General features: G+C 44.1%; 1 protein-coding gene across 2 annotated transcripts; it reads right to left on the bottom strand.

Annotated features, from left to right (window-relative positions):
• Positions 1–5,435: 5,435 nt before the first annotated feature.
• LOC108941730 (zinc finger protein 281-like) lies at positions 5,436–15,590 on the bottom strand. Of its 2 annotated transcripts, none has more exons than XM_018764527.2 (7): positions 15,483–15,590; positions 11,807–12,218; positions 10,136–10,240; positions 9,460–9,583; positions 8,840–8,923; positions 7,825–7,943; positions 5,436–7,112 (listed from the first exon to the last, which is right to left on the bottom strand). In XM_018764527.2, the coding sequence occupies exons 2-7, from the start codon at positions 12,167–12,169 to the stop codon at positions 5,622–5,624; spliced, it is 2,286 nt and encodes a 761-aa protein (XP_018620043.1). In that variant the 5' UTR covers positions 12,170–12,218; positions 15,483–15,590; the 3' UTR covers positions 5,436–5,621. The 2 variants fall into 2 exon arrangements, with proteins under 2 accessions (XP_018620043.1, XP_018620044.1); XM_018764528.2 differs by having other exon boundaries at positions 11,909–12,218.
• Between the last annotated feature and the right edge of the window lie 422 nt (positions 15,591–16,012).

Raw genomic sequence — 16,012 nt, 5'->3', positions numbered from 1 at the left:
TGAAAGTCATTCTGTTGAGTGGATTAGCAAATTTTGGGATTCTCGGTTCAGTTGGAACCAAAAATGTATTCCTTATTCAATGTGTAAATCGAGTCACTTATTAATGTATAATTAAAAATTAACCTCCAGTTACACGAAAAGAAATTAAAAATGACAAAAAATGCACGGGCACAAAATTATTTAATTTGCCTCGTTGAGCGATTCATCCAGCGAACACGTGCCGTTTTGGTCACGCTGCCATTCATGAAGGACACAAAACCAGGGATGAGCTGTAAACACTGGAGAAGTGAGCTGAATGACTATGATCACAAACTTCTGAACGGTTTTGGTGCATTTCACTCGCTGGTGAGAAAGAAGTGAAGAAAGTGCCATTAAAAATAAATATCCTGAAAACACATCTTCACAAACTCGTGTGACCGTTTACTTTTGTCTATAGACACAAATGGACATTGAAGGACAGCTCAACAGTGCTGCACTAACAACGGTTGATACCATGAGATGAGCGATGAAAGTTACAGCTGAGCTTCATAGAATAAGGAACCGTCTTCTTGTTCACAGTGCCATCGGTCTCCTGCATTCAAACAGCCTTCCACGTCACTGCCTTTACCTGTCCATTTCACTTCTTCCAGCCCTTTCAACCTCGATGGTCACGTTTCATTATTTCCACCAAACTAACTGCATCCCGGCACATTTTTACTGAACTACGGCACCTAACGCCGCCCTGTTATGACCTCCGAGCATAATGCAGAAGTTTGTTCGTACCCGTTTACACGAAAGAGCTGAACAATGAGAGCTATGTTGTGACGCGCACAAACTCAAATGTGTTTATCACACCCAACTGTTCAAAGTGAACAGAAGTGAAGAAAACTCATTTTACAACTTGTACACGATCAGTGCCAAAAACAGTAACTATCACACCTAAATGCTTTATAAACACCAGGGCTTCTGGGGGTCCTTGAAGTGCAGTTGCTTTAAAAAAATTCTATTAGTAAGATGTTATTCCAGTGATTTTAGCAGTTAATTGAAGTTCCAGTATGAAACTTGTTTGCTCAAAAACTTAAGTATTTGCTCACATTTTATCTACGAACATTCTCCAGGAGGGCTCTAACTTTCATCAGATTCTTCAAGGCATCTGCTGCGCGGAAGCGGTTAAGAATCTCTAGTTTATGGTGAATAATTTAATGAGGAGGGTTAAAAATAAAAATTCTAACGAAAGCACCTGTCGAAGGCAAAGGGAGATGGCAGGGCATTGGCCTGCAGGATACAGACAAGTTCAGTTAATTGAGGAAAGTGTGTTAAAAAAATGAACATCCAGGAAGTGTAGGAGACCAGAGCTGGGCAATACGCTTTAAGCAACATGCACTGATACGAAAGAGGGAGCAGCAGTAGTCTTGTTTCACCGAAATTCTACCAGCGTCATGTATGCAAATCTCAGAAAGGCTCCAGTTCATAGACTCATTTATGACTAATCTTACTATGGTACGAGTACACTAAGGAGTTCTGTTCAGCTACTGGAAATATTACACAGTGTAGAGTACACATGTACGAACATTAACAGGGAGGTACTCCAAGTCTTGAAGGGCACAAGTCTTCATGTCCTTTGATATTTAATCAACTTTACCTAAACCGGTGGGGCTGTTATGGAAATCTGACCCCAGCAGCTTGTCTGAAGGATGACCCAAGACACATTGCCTAATAAAAACAGAGCGAGGAAAGAATAGTGCAATCCATCACCAAACCAGGCAACAAATCCGTGCCAAACACACCAACTTAGGAGGAAGGATTGTGGTTCTCTTTGGTACGACCTGTGAGCGAAAAGAAAGGCTTCAGAAAATGTTAACATATAAACTGCCGGGGGGGGGGGGGGGGGGGGGGGGGGGGAGGAAAAAAGATTACGGTTTACAAAGCACAGATTGCGCACTTACAGCAAACATTTGTCATCATGGCAGTACGTACAAATTCAGATTAATCATATTTTACTGGAGCAAAACAAATGTAGATCTTATCAAACGTGATTAAGGGGGCCCATTCTCCAGACAAATTTAACCAAGACACGCAGTCATTTATTAGAATGCTCGGCCTGCCACCTTCTCCTCAAACTTTCAGCTGTAGCTCTAGTGACTCAAATCAAACACGGCACTTGGGACTGAAGTTGAACAATTTCTGTTGTTATGGCAGACTTGCGAAAAAGGAAGAAGGAATCATTTCTCAGAAGAGTCCTGGAACCAGTCAAGCTTGGATAAATAAAACAAGATAAGAGCACCTCAAGGCTTGCTACCACCTCATTACGATGCTGAGAACATTGTTACTGTAACCATCAGGTAAGAAAGCCAACTCTTGCGAGAACAGGGCTGGATTTTATGAGATCAACATCATGATAAATTTAGGACAGCTCCATTTAAGAACCTGATTTCGTTAACGTCTGTAGCTCGAATTTCAAATTTTCAAGACAACATCTACGGAAGTTCAAAACAGATGTGATGCTAACAAATGACACATCCTGGATCTTCACAGCTCCTCTTGTCTAGCAGGTCTTGGGTATGCTAGGAAATTACAAAAAGATCAAACGCTGTGCAGAGACATGACACAGACTGCATTCAGTGAGAAAAGTAAAGTACTCACCCAGGAAGATACTTCAACTGGACCAAGTCTGGAAAGACTTTCAAGATGAGCATTACACTGGGGATGAAGGAACAAGAGCAAAGATACACAAAACACTGACATTTCAGAGCAAACAGGGCCAATGTTTCGGATCCAGTTTGGATGAGGTGTCCTTCCAGGTGCAGTGAGCAAACCATAGGAGAACCACAGAAGGCCGTAAAGGAATCAAGCCATTCATGCTGCAGATGGTGTAGGTACAGCAGTACCATGAAGTGAGAGGAGGAAGAGGTGGACAAGTCACCTTTCTCAGTCAAAGAATAGCACCTTGTGGTCTCAGGTTCTTCATTTGACAACAATGGCAAATTGACCAACCCCGGACAGGGGTCAAGTTTGAATGAGGTAGTTTCAGGTGAATGTAACGTTCCGTATTTACCAACCTGTGCCAACATTCTCCAACAGCATAAACAAACCTTGAAACCAAGGGGCAGCTCACCATGAATCAAGTAAATCAAATTAACAGTGACACATAAACAATAAAGAGCTGATGGTGTGTCAGCTGCTATACGACTTGCCTAAGCCCGTGCTCCTTCCTTATCAAACAAGTCTGACAAAAGGTGATGCTGATAACAGAATTTTTATTGGGTTTTTTTGCTAGTCAATTATAAAGTCATTTAACAGGTACAGCCCTGCAACTCATATCACAATAATCCAGAATAAGCAAATGACAAAAATTAGAGAAAAGGAAAAACTTCTGCTACAAATTTGGTGTTGTGATGATAAGACAAAAAAAGTTTATAAAAATTCATATCATGCGGGTTTGAGAAAATACATGTAGTGTTTTTTGTACTTTTTGTAAACAATATGTCTACCTCAATAAAAACACAATATGGCAAGTAACAGAAAAAAACACAAACAAGAAATTCAAGGTGGCAATGACGGACTAAAACACTGCATGGCATTTAATGCTTTACTAAGCCAAAAAATAAACATATGTTGAATTAACCCATTTCTTTCCATAGTTGTAAACACTGTTTACATACAGATGTAATATGGTTATACCATGTTTAATACACACTACAGTTTAGCCGCTACATACATGAACACATGTCCCTGGCTATGCTTGAACAGTGATATGAGGTATTTAAAAGGGCAATTTTTTTCCCCCCATGTTTATATTCCAAAAAAAGAAAAAGAAATAAAGAAAGAAAATAAAAGAAGTAAAACTGGTTGGAGTGGTCTGTCCTTACTCTCTATGACATCGAGAGCTTTGCCATTCTTAGCTAGGAGTTGGGACCAAAATGGAGAAGGGTCGGGGGGGGGGCAAACAAACTACTGAATTTCCAGTAAAGAGCACCAGTAGCAATGGAAGACTAATTGTTCGTATTTAAAACCAAAACAGATTCACGCTAAAACATCTTTAAATCCAGTTTGAAATGTAATCACTCCAAATTGTGATTAACTGAAACTTGTATTTTTTCCTCATCTTCCTTTATTGCAGAAAAAAATTGCATAAACTATGAAGTAATGCGTCAGTGTGAACTGTGTTAGCCCGGAGACCGAGTTTGCCAAGTCGAACCGTTAGAACACTGAGCGGTGAAGTTCTTTTCACCCACTAAGTCTATTTTAGCAAAACATCACTAACATCCCAGAATCCCCTTCCCTGTGCCAGAACCACCAATCACATCAGATCGCCTTACGCAAGGCTATTCCGAACATGCCTTTAATTAAAAAAAAAAAAAAAAGTCAGTTTTCACGTTTAATTCATCCATAATCTGACTGGGTTACAGACACAAGGGGGAGAAAGTTCAAAAAGTGCTTGTTGTATTCTTTAAGGGAAGACTGCAAGGTGGAGGAAGAGGAGCTGGAGGAAGAACAAAGTTGAAAGGTCAGCCACCGAAGCCATGGTGCTCGCCACCTGCCCCTGGCCTCACCGCCGATGGTACAAGGGCATTTCCTACAAAGGCACCCCCAAAGAGAGGGGGCTGACTACAAGGAAGGGCTTGGGAAGGAAGGGAAAGCGTGGGAGCAATAAGTAGAGTTTGCACTATTGACCCCAGTCCATTCTGGTACAAATGAAGAAATCCACATGCACTTGAGTGTGTCACACAAACAGCCCTCAAGGGTCTGCCGCAATGCTGCTCAAGCACAACCGAACAGGGCCCACTGGATAGCTCGAGTGGCCCTTCTTCAACGCACACTCTTCTACCTCTCGTATCACAGCACCCCTTCCCCCACACTACATGTTCTACATACTCATAAATGTATATGGCCTTTACTGAACTTATTTCACATTGACATTTAAAAGTACCGTAATCTCTCTCTGTAAGTGGAAAAGTGTTATCAGTGTTACTGAGAAGGCAGCAGTTCCCCAACTAGCTGCACACATTTGTGAAGAAATTCAAAAAAAAAAAAAAAAAAAAACACAACAAAACAAAATTAAAAAAAAGCTTTGTGGTTGCAAACTTACACCTCTGAGGAGTGTTCTCTGCATCTCTTTAAACACCTTGCTCTTTTTTCCTGAGTAATACTTTTTAAACCTTGTAACAGACAATATCTTTTTTGCCATTTCAAATCTGGGCTATTCCCTGCCATTATCCTTAATCATTATCATCATTATTTTACAATGGTAAAGATGATTGCTAAAACACACAGGCTCATAGGAAATAACATCAACAGTAACAACAATAATAAAAAAAAAAAAAATAAAAAAAAGCCAGTCCTTTACTATGCACTAATTTTGCTTAAAAAGTACTTCTCCATCTACCATTCAACAATCAGACCTAATATTACACTATTATGAATAAAAGCCACTAAATTACAGATAAAAATGAATTTAAAAATTGCATTTAAGGGAGGACTTTACTGACCTCTTCTGGTTGGATTTCGAATAAACATTATGGCAGTGTAATAATTAAAACACAACCTTACTTAAAAAAAAAAAAAAAAAAAAAATTAAAAAAAAAAAAAAGTAATACAATGAGAAAACCAAACAAACCTGCAAAGAGGTCTGATTTCAGACCTTACCTGTAGCTTTGGCTCGTTGGGGTCTTAGATCCTGTACTAACTGGCTCATTGACGTCAGCTAACAAACTAGTGTACCCTGAGAATTCTGACACAGGAGTCCGTATTCTGTGGTCAACCTCCCCGCTGGAGTCAGTGCCGTAGAGTCGACCGCTTGACTTGAACTGTGAGCCGAAGGCTTGGGCGAAGTTCTCGATCTGGTAGGAGGCCCGGAGATCAGGGCCCTTGGAGGGGGTCATCGTGGGCAGGTCCTGCGAGGCCAGCTGATAGCCGGAGCCGTTCTTAGCCTGCGGGTCCTTGGGGCCGCCCCCGGAGAGCTGGTAGGTGCCCGGAGAGTGCGACTTGTCAATCTGCTCGGTGAGCTCCTGGGAGGGCGTCAACTGCTGGTGGGTGGGTTCCAGGGCACCCAGGTGGAAGTTGGACTGGGGTGAGCCCAGGAGCATTCCAAAGTGGGGCTTGGGCAAGGTGCCGGGGGGCGCTGAGGTAACCGGCGGGCCGAAGGTGCACTCCAGGGGTGATGTAGTGTAGGGCAGCGTGGTGCCAGGGCCGAGCGGGAAGCCGCTGCCGTGGCTGGTGCGCTCCAGTGCCTGCAGGAGGAAGCGCGAGTACTCGTGCATGATAACGGCCTTGTCGCCAGCGGTGCCAGGCGATCCGTCATCTGTGCCGAGTTCAGGGCCGTCAGTAGGCGGGTGAAGGTCCACGTGCTGGTCTCCCATGTCGAAGGGGACGTCGTGGTGCCCCTCAGGCTTCTGGGTGTAGTGATCCAGCAGGCTTTGAAGCACCTCATCTGGGATGCCTGACTTATCATGTTTGACATCCACACCGAGGGGTGGGGTGTCCAGGAGCGCCAAGGACGCCTCTCCGTCCATGACTCCGGCCCCCGTGGCCTGCACCACGGCAGGTTGGGAGGACAGCTGTCCCACGTCGTACTCGCCACTGTTGGCCGCGTGCAGGTACCGCCGCTTCTTCAAAAACTGCATGGCATCATCATAGTTGCTACTAGTGGCACCCTGTTTGGCCCCCGGTGCTTGCATGAGCCCCAGGCCATCTCCGGTCAGTTCTCCAGGGCCCGCTTTGTCCGAGAGCAGCTTCTGCCCATGAAGGTCAGCGGTGCCTTCGTCCAAACCAAGTCCACCTTTCTCCAGGCCCTTACGGCCAACCTTCTTGAAGACCAGCTTGGGGGCACGGCTGTGCATGCTAGGGCCGGCCAGACCGCTGGCGGGACCCTCAACAGTGTAATCCTGTAAGCCGAGGGCCCCGACCACCTGCATGTTGGGGCTTTTCTTCTTCTTGCGCTCACCAGCCTCACCCGATGCCTTGGACTTGCCCCTTTTTCGGCTGGAAGCACTTGCGTTTCCCTGAGTGATTGAATAGCTGCCCTGCTCCATATCGCCGCCCCCCTGATCTGACGTGCCAGGGTCCATTCCTTTCTTCAAGGTGTCTCCACAGGTCCTCTTGTGCTTTAGCAATCGGTCTGTCCTGGAAAAGTACTGCAAGGCACGACACAGGCATGATAAATCAGGTATCTCTTGGCTTAGAAACTGGCATCACCAATGCTTCAGATTAATCTTTAATCCAGGGCCACTTTTCTACATTTACACTGGGGGGGGTCAGGGTTATGATGGGTTTCATTCAACAAACTCGCCATCAGTCGCAAACCCCCTTAGGTTCTATAAATATAAACTATACGTATATATATATATATATATATATATATATATATACACACACACACACACACACACACACACACATAACCATTAGGATTTAAACATTATGCACAAATGCTAAACTGAATAACAGGGCTTTGTTATATTTCACACATTAATGACAATGTAATTATGATGTACTACTTTCATTGTCATTTCTTAATCTTTTCTGCACCACCACAATACTCACATTTTTGCTTGCTAGCCGTATTAAATAAAAATTTACAGGAACCACTAACACATTTTTCTGTAGATAAAACATTTTTGTAAATAAAACACAATTGCTGATAGATAACAAGACTGAGTCAATAAGAAATATGGGGCCTTGCGGCAGTGCAGCCAACCAGTGTTATTGTTCAGCTGATAGATGCCGTTAGAGGTTACAACTAAATTTGAGGCCCATCGTAAGTCCAGGGACTTGACCCAACAAACTTCATGCTCCAAGTACATGGTCTTCACTGCTAAACAGATATGGCTGGGCTTCCCCACTGACCTGCTGGCACGTGTCACACTTGTATGGCTTTTCTCCGCTGTGAGTCCTCTTGTGCCTCTCCATGTGGTACTTCTGGATGAAGCGCATGTTGCACTGGTCACAGCTGAATGGCTTCTCACCTGCAGGGGACAGAGCTACACGTTCTCACGGCGGCATCTTCACGCTACACTGCGCATATTACTGAGTCATCAAATCTGCTGACCCGAGACCCAGATTTTTAAGTATTTTTTAACAATGGTCAGAAGCACTTGCAAAACCAGGTGCACCTTAATTATCACCATTCCCAACAAAGATATTCAGTTCTCCTACATAAGAGGAGGCTGATTGTTATTCAAGGGGTTGTTCTCAATAACACAACTAAAACACCACAGATATGCTGCCTCCAGATCCTAGCACAGTATTATTATTTTTCATACAACCTTTTACAGACAGTAACTTACAACAGCAGTTACAGCACTGGCAGTATTGAGAAGAGAAAGCCATCAAAAATTTAGAGTTGAGGCTCTAATAGCCAAATACTATGAATTTCCATATTTTTGGGGGTAGACCACAACAGGAAATCCATCCAAGGGTTCCAAAGCAAACAGATAAAGGGAGAATGTCAAAGAAACCCCCTAAAGTCAGGGAGATGAGCAGTCATATGTCAAGGATCATTTATGGCACATCAAGAATGCTGCTCCTCTTATGGGAATCAAGGCAGCCATTAGTAATCAAGCCAACAGCTCATTCATTTGCGTCAGTGAAAAGAGGGAGAATCTGCAGCTACTCATTTCCGTCTAACCACCAGGCATGAGGTCAGCGCACCTGAAAAAGGTGGTAGACATCTGCTTTCCTTTGACAAACCTGACAGATGTGATTTAAAAAAAAAAAAAAAAAGACCAATAGCTGTGATGACATTATTTCAATGTAGCAGAAAGGTGACTTTGTTCGGTATTTTGAGAAACAACTCCAGGTTGAACTTGAACAACTCTTTTTCATTTACACACCAGAATGAAGGGGCACACCAAGGACTCACCGCTGTGGATCTTCTCGTGCCGCTGCAGAAGGTACTTCTGGATGAAGCTCATGTTGCACTGGCTGCATCTGAAAGGCCTCTCTCCTGAGTCAGATGGGGCAGAGCAAAGCGCTATCACAACCACACCGACAATATTGCTGCCCTACCAACAAAATGTCAATGAGCAATATGAAAGTTAAGGGTGATACAGCCAATTCTGGGAGAGCCATCACTGTCTATTGTATAGTGTATACTCACAAGACACAAAACAAAGCAATCACAGAAAGACAGAAGAGCTACACTTTACTACCCCACTGCGAGTTTGTGGGAACCTCTAATAAATCTCATGGTGTTAAAGTGTCTTGTACAGATTTCAGATGCTCACACATCCTTATTAATAATAACCCTGAAGTCACAAGAAACAATAAGATCTGAAGTTATCTTTCCCTATAATGCTCACTTTCTCGTGGGAGCCCAGTGCTCTATAAAAAGGACCTGCTGAAGAACCATTGAGCTGACACTCCTCTGTAGAAGGATGGGGCCTGGCCGTGCCCACTCCCCCTAGCACCCCGAGAAATGGTGCTTTAACAAACAAGAAGCAGCACATGAGCCCTGGAAGGTGAGAAGTGGAGTGCTCCTACCTGTGTGGATTAGTACATGTCGGCGCAAGTGGTAGGAGCTACGGAAGGCTGCGTTGCAATGCTCGCAGATGTGGGGCTTGGAGCTGGGAGATAGACTGGCCCCATCACCATCCAGCAGGTCGGTCTACAGGGGGAAAAAAAAAGTTGTCATAAAGGGACTGGCCTTTGCAAACCAAATGTGAATGTAAAAGTATAAATGTAAGAAAAAACTTTAAAGATGCACAGCCCTCTGGCTCATAACCTCCAAGCATGAAGCATACAATATAGCATATACACACACACAGTCTGAAACTGCTTGTCAAAAGCAGGGTCGCGGCGAACTGGAGGCTGAAGGGGGAGGGGACACACTCCAGATGGGACACCAGTCCACCGCAGGGCACCAACCCCAGACCCGCTAGAGGGCAGGCTCCGGCCAAACCCACTGCGCCCCCGTACCCCCATGTATACCACATACAATTAAGTGCAATATTCAGTGGTTTGTAAACTTAACACAAGGAATTAAACCTGACCAAAAAGTATTCAAACTCAAAACAAAACTAATAAACATTTATATCTGAACAGCGTGAAAATTATTGCACTGTCTCTAAAACAATGTCATAGCGCTATACAACAGACGTAGTGGGGCTGCACAAGGCTTATATGAGGACACACACAAAGCTCAGTGTTCAGGGAGTACCTTTGATTCACTACCCCTTTTTCTCCTGGGCTTGCCTTCTTGTCCGTCGCCGTTTGACCTCCGACCTCTTCTCCCCGAGGACTCCTTCACTAGCCTGCCTGACAGCTGCAGGGAACGAAGGAGACGGGGGTGCAAAATGAACGCCTGGTGTGCAGCCTTAGGATATTGAAATTGGGGTGGGGTGATGCTAGATGATGTCAGTCAAACAGAACTGCTCCACTGATTTATGGAAGCCTCAGGAGAGTAATAAACACATATTTATGATCCAGTGTCTCTTTCCTCGGGGGTCAAGCAGCCATTCAAAGTGTCTGATAAATCCCACAGAGGCTGCAGGAGGACAATCACCATGCACCATTGTACAGGTTAGCATGTACCGACAAGGATGGTCCTGGGCCGTCATAACCTCACCTGATTTTTGCATGTTTTGTATCGTTCCCTCCACCAAATATAGTTGGGCTATCACAAAATCGTCTACCTGCTCCAAAAGCCAGCTTATAGAGGAAAAGCCTGTTCTCAGTATAAATTCATTAGAAACACACTTCTAGTTATAGTGTAGGAAAAGACTTTAAAGCAAACCTCATTAAATTGTTTCAGGCCTTTTAAATGTCTGCATGGTTCTTTGAGTAAGATCTGGTCGTTAAAAAAAATACATAAAATATAGCTTCATGTATACTATTCGGCAAAAGTTTGCTGCAAGACATCAAGTAGACAAACTGAAAAGCATTAAGGGCTCCGCTCATGCTGACAAAAGCACAATGACATCATGACACAGGCAGGAGAGATTTATATTTCTCCAACCCTCGGCAGATTTATACCATAGTTATGCCTTCTGCTGGCGTGAAAGGGAGAAGGGGGCGGCAGAGCATTCGGGGTGCCCCCCAGCTCAGTCTGCAGAACCTTTAGATTGTCCTTTATGCCATCATCCCTCCTAATACTGGGCATTTTAAATGTGCGACTTTGCTCCATCCTTTCTAACCACATGGTGCTAAACTGATGTTCGGTATTAGAAAATACACCTGATGACTTGCTTCTGTAATTTTAATCAGGACTTTTTTTTTTAAACTTGATCTGCCAGTCATTGTGAGGATCAAAGTGGCCATACAGCAAGAAGACAGTTTAATTTACCAACAAGCACCTGATCATTTAATTATCTGTAGCTGCTCTGAAGGTCACCTCCACAGCATACCATTTTTAGTTTCAAAATTTTTCAGGCCATCTTCAGTAAAAACAACAGGGCACTTGCAGGAATATGAACCTACAACCTCCTATTCAATGAACACCAGAGGCATTTTGTGTCCATATTATTCTCTTCAGGAGTTTGCACTAGTAGACCTTAGGTGTGTGTATCACCTAAGTGCTTGGTATATGATCCATGTAGGGCTCAGAGTCCGCTGGATGGCTCGCACCTGTCGGCGAGTGCAGGGCAAAGGTGGAGATGGGGAGGTAGTGGGTTGCATGATGCAATGTAGCAGAAGTGTTGAGGTTTGTGGTTCTGTTTATTACTTTTCTTATGAGTGTCAGGTGCATGTCGGATGTGTCGGTGTAATATTTGCCTCCCAAAATGATGTTTAACACACTTCAATTACAGTGGCGTTGATCGGAGCAATCCTGCTGCATCGATTCCCACCCACGTGCCACCCCCGACCTTGCCCCCTTTGGCGGGGGCCTTACGTTGCCCAGGCTGAGGTCATGCACCAGCAGGTTCTGGTGACCGCTGAGTGACACCTCCACGGCGCCCGGGTAAAGCGGCAGCCGATAGTCGTGCTCCGTCACCTTCTCCTGTTTGATGGCCGCGGCATGGGCATATCCGCCGGTGCCACACTCGGGCGAGTCGCGCTCCTTCTTCAGCACCACATCCTGCGGTGGCAATGGCAGTGGCAGTGATGGATCGTGCAGAGCAGACTGCGCAGCCAAGCGCGTGAAGCTGGTTACGGGTGGCAGGTGGCTGAACATGATCATGCCCTGGGCAAAGTTGGGCTCCATGGCTCCGTTACGCAGGAACTCGTTGCCAATCTTATCTTGAATGATGCTCATGGTGATGATCGCCTGGCCGGGAAGTTAACTGGAATAAGCCGGTAACATCCTGGAGCAGGGAAAGAGAAGTATGGCAGTCAAGGGGCATCCCAGACTGAGACATCACCTGTAACCAAGAAAACAGAAATTTTCAAGATTGCATGAACAGCAACATCATTGGTCTTTCAGCACCCGTGTATCAAATTTCCATTTAACTGATTCATTAGCGCTTCAAGTATTTGTACACTTACATGAAACAACACAGGGGGTCATCTATCCTTACATTACGACAGTACAAGCATTTTTTTTTTTTTTTTTTTTTAAACACACTACTTTCATCATTACAGGCTCTAAGCCTACATTTATTTCTTACTATCATCATCTCAGGTCAACTCTTCTTTTTGACGTCTAAAGTTTTACTCCCCTCACACAAAACTACAGTTCAGGCAAATGCACAAGGCTTTCATTTCCAGCACCATATCAGACTAGTAAAGGAAGTCCTTGACAGATGATACATCACCTCTGTGCTCACCACAACACACATCACCCGCTGTTCTGCTGCACCATGAAATCAAGAGCTTGAGCTGTTGTGACTTCCGCCTGCACCCCACTCTATCACCAAAGACCTCTTAAAGCAGTTAGACTGAAGCTCTTACGTGGCTGACCAAATGAACAAACACAGCAGCAGAGATCTGACAGCCACAGACCACCCCTTAGAAGTCTGTGCTACAGATGCACAAAATTACACATCAGCTCACGTACTGGAAGACAGTGCTAAAATGGTAGAATGAAGGTAAAATTACATACAATGTGAACACTAATAAAGATCCAGCTTTACCCCTCTAAGACTATGTGAAAAAGCTGCCGTAGCAAGGATGGACACAGCATCAAGCGAGTCAGTGAAGTAGTGTCATACTAACCTGGGTAAAAGGGAGTCTATTTCCGGACATATAATGTCAAGACGACACTATGTCTTCCAGCACCATGATCATAACTGCTGCGCGCAACAAGGATTCAAAGCAGTTACACTCAGTGATATGCTACATTAATGACTGAGTTAGTCATCTTTTTGGAAAAACGAACACACCCATTAATCCGCTTTCCAAGGCAGTAATGATCCAGTCTAGTTCTTCGTGGTCAGTCTGTAAATTACTTCAGTGCCACTGAGCTATTAGGGTTCACCACCAGTTTTGTTTTGCAGAGGTTTTAATATTGGTTGACGGGTAATTAAGCGATTACATCCTTTAGCATATGCTCAAGCCACTTTGAAGGAAACTTAGCATTTAGCTCCAAACAACAGGGCTAATTGTTTAATACAACTTGTACTTGCGGAAACTCCATAGTATATACTAGAAACAGCATGCTTTGAATCCCTAATCTGGCCTGTTAGACACAGATTTACTTTTTCGAAAAATCACACACACACACTTTATTAGAAGTTTTCAGTTGTCCCCATATATGTAGTATTTTTATATTTCATGGATCTCCTGTCAGTGCTACGTTGACTACATAATGATATAATATTTCGTCAAACAGTAGTTTATACATTCTTAAAGCACTTGTAACCTTAATAAAAACCAGAGTAATTAAATCCAAATTTTATACTAACAGCAGTTGAGTATGGTAACATCTGTACTGCAAATGTTCCTCCAGTTCCTAATCAAATTTTGAAAGCTTCTTGCATTGCAAACACTGCGCACCAAGCAGCAATTCTGGATGATTCAGCAGTGTTTATATACAGATGAGAATCCTGATTACCACTCGATGCAAATTCAAGGAAGTGCAGAATTAAGACTGATTAAAATTCAAATTGGTTCATGATTGCATTTCTTCTCAGGGCCAAACATACTTGACTGAAGCACCAGAAATGGAATTTAATAGTGCAAACTGAGATGAAAATACAAATCTCCAGGAAACCTATCAGTACAGAGCTGCTTAGTTGATTTCTCAGAAATTAATCACAATAAAGGGGTGGGGGATCACAAAAAACACAGACAAAAGGTCATATGTTTGTGCTCAGTTTACCCACACAGTGTGGATTCACAGCATCACCAGTCAGTCATTCAGGACAAGTTCGCAGACAAGATAAATCTCACTTTCCAGGATTCAAGATGAACTGGGACAGATTTACAAAGATACAGGACAGAATACAGAAAAATTCAAGCTTCACCCTTGCATTCTCAAGGTTCGTGGTTCAGACCCCAGCACTACCGTTGTACCCTTGATCAAGGTGCTTACCCCGAATTGATACAGTCAGAATACTTTGCTGTATACATGGAGGAATCATTAAAACCACTTTGGACAAAGGTCTGGCGTAAACAAAGGATACTGACAATAAAACACACTGGTGTGGGGTACGATAAATGCCCAGATTCAGTGGGTTAGTCTCTTTTCAAAAGCTGACATGAGTGTTTGCTGCAGATCCCAGCATAGATCAGCTGAGCACATCAAGCCCCATTTCGACCAGCCATTTGCTCCATTATCATGTATTACTATGCATGATCATCGGGGCACAGGGGATGCTCTTTTGTTCGCCCATCTTCCACAAGAATGGAGCCTCAAGGATCCGCGTCATTTTCTTTCAAAATCACACCATTTTATAAGCTAAACGAAGAAGGCCTTTGTGTCCTGAATTAAGTAAGGAGGAATAACCACCACTGATGATAATACCAAGACACAGTACACAGATTTTCAGAAATAAGTGTAAGTTGCATTAGTCAATTAAAAAAACGTTCTAAAAAGGCGAAAATATAATATTAGTAAAATTGGTAGATGAGCTCATAAAAATACAACAATGATTAATGAACCGTTATGAATATTTACCGTACCGTTTTTGCTGACAAAAAAGACCCGGGTTAGTGTTCACCTAACCGTAATATTCCGCGTGGAAGGGCAGTATTTCTTTAGATTTCATTATAAAATGACTTCAGGAAAATCACCTCAGCAAGTGAAGTACTCGGCGGTACCGGCGTATTTGTGCCGGGCGGAACGGAGGTCGATTAATGTTTCAAACCAACGGGTGAAGGACCTCCGCACAATATTAAAAAAAAAAAAATGCGCAAAGGAAATTAACGAGCGAACAACAGTGAGTGAGCATAATGCAAAAAAAACGTGAATAACGGCTGAAAACGGCTATCGCCATAGCTGCAAATGGGCCGAGCGACGAGAGCGAACAATTGATGCTGAGGCGAAGCTAAGCTAACATACCCTAAGCTAACCTAAAATAAGCTAAGCTAACTGCGGCTAGCTCGCACGTCCCCGCGTCTCCGTCGCTCCTCCTCCCCCGAAAACCAGACCTCGCTGCCGCTGAACACGAGCTATCGCCCCCGCTCACCAGCGCATGACCATCACCCTCCCGGGTCCTCTCACGCCGTATTTTCGCGTCCGCCGTCGGGTCCTCCGCGCGTCTTCAGAGCCCAAACATTGTTCTCCTGCAGCTGCCGCCGTCCTCCATCTTGACTCAGCGCAGGGGGTTGTGGGAATGCGGCGGACGGGTCCCGCGAGGAGACACGGCGGCTTGCAGTGATCCGGGGCACGAGAGCGGTGGCCCGCGGTGAGCTGCGACCACGTGACCGCCCTCGCGGACAGCAATGGCTAAAACAGAAGAAACAACGAGTTCTCCCACATTTTTAAAATTGATGTGAATTTCCCCTTATTCCTTCCCCCCCATCTAGATGAAGATTTAATGTGACTTTTACACCTTCCAAAATGGCTTCTCGTTATTACCGACAGTAAAATGTTTCCTGTGGCTTCTCGAACCGCATTCGAAGAGATGTTGGTTAATGAATAAATGGGGCGAGTCACGTCACGTCTTCCACAAAGTCCGCATGATTTTGTCTGGCAAATTCAACCAAATTAGCTGCT

Source organism: Scleropages formosus, chromosome 8 (assembly GCF_900964775.1).
Source record: "Scleropages formosus chromosome 8, fSclFor1.1, whole genome shotgun sequence".
In the NCBI taxonomy this organism is placed as follows: domain Eukaryota; kingdom Metazoa; phylum Chordata; class Actinopteri; order Osteoglossiformes; family Osteoglossidae; genus Scleropages; species Scleropages formosus.
Note: the sequence above shows the minus strand (reverse complement) of the source record. Positions and strands in the feature narration are given on the sequence as shown.

Coding starts and splice junctions, on each gene's coding strand:
- LOC108941730 (XM_018764527.2), bottom strand. CDS start 12,169: ATGAGCATCATTCAAGATAAGATTGGCAACGAGTTCCTGCGTAACGGA. Junction 9,584..10,135: donor AAAGGGGTAGTGAATCAAAG/GTACTCCCTGAA, acceptor TTCCCCCTGTAG/ACCGACCTGCTGGATGGTGA. Junction 7,113..7,824: donor AGTGTGACACGTGCCAGCAG/GTCAGTGGGGAA, acceptor CGTGCCTTGCAG/TACTTTTCCAGGACAGACCG.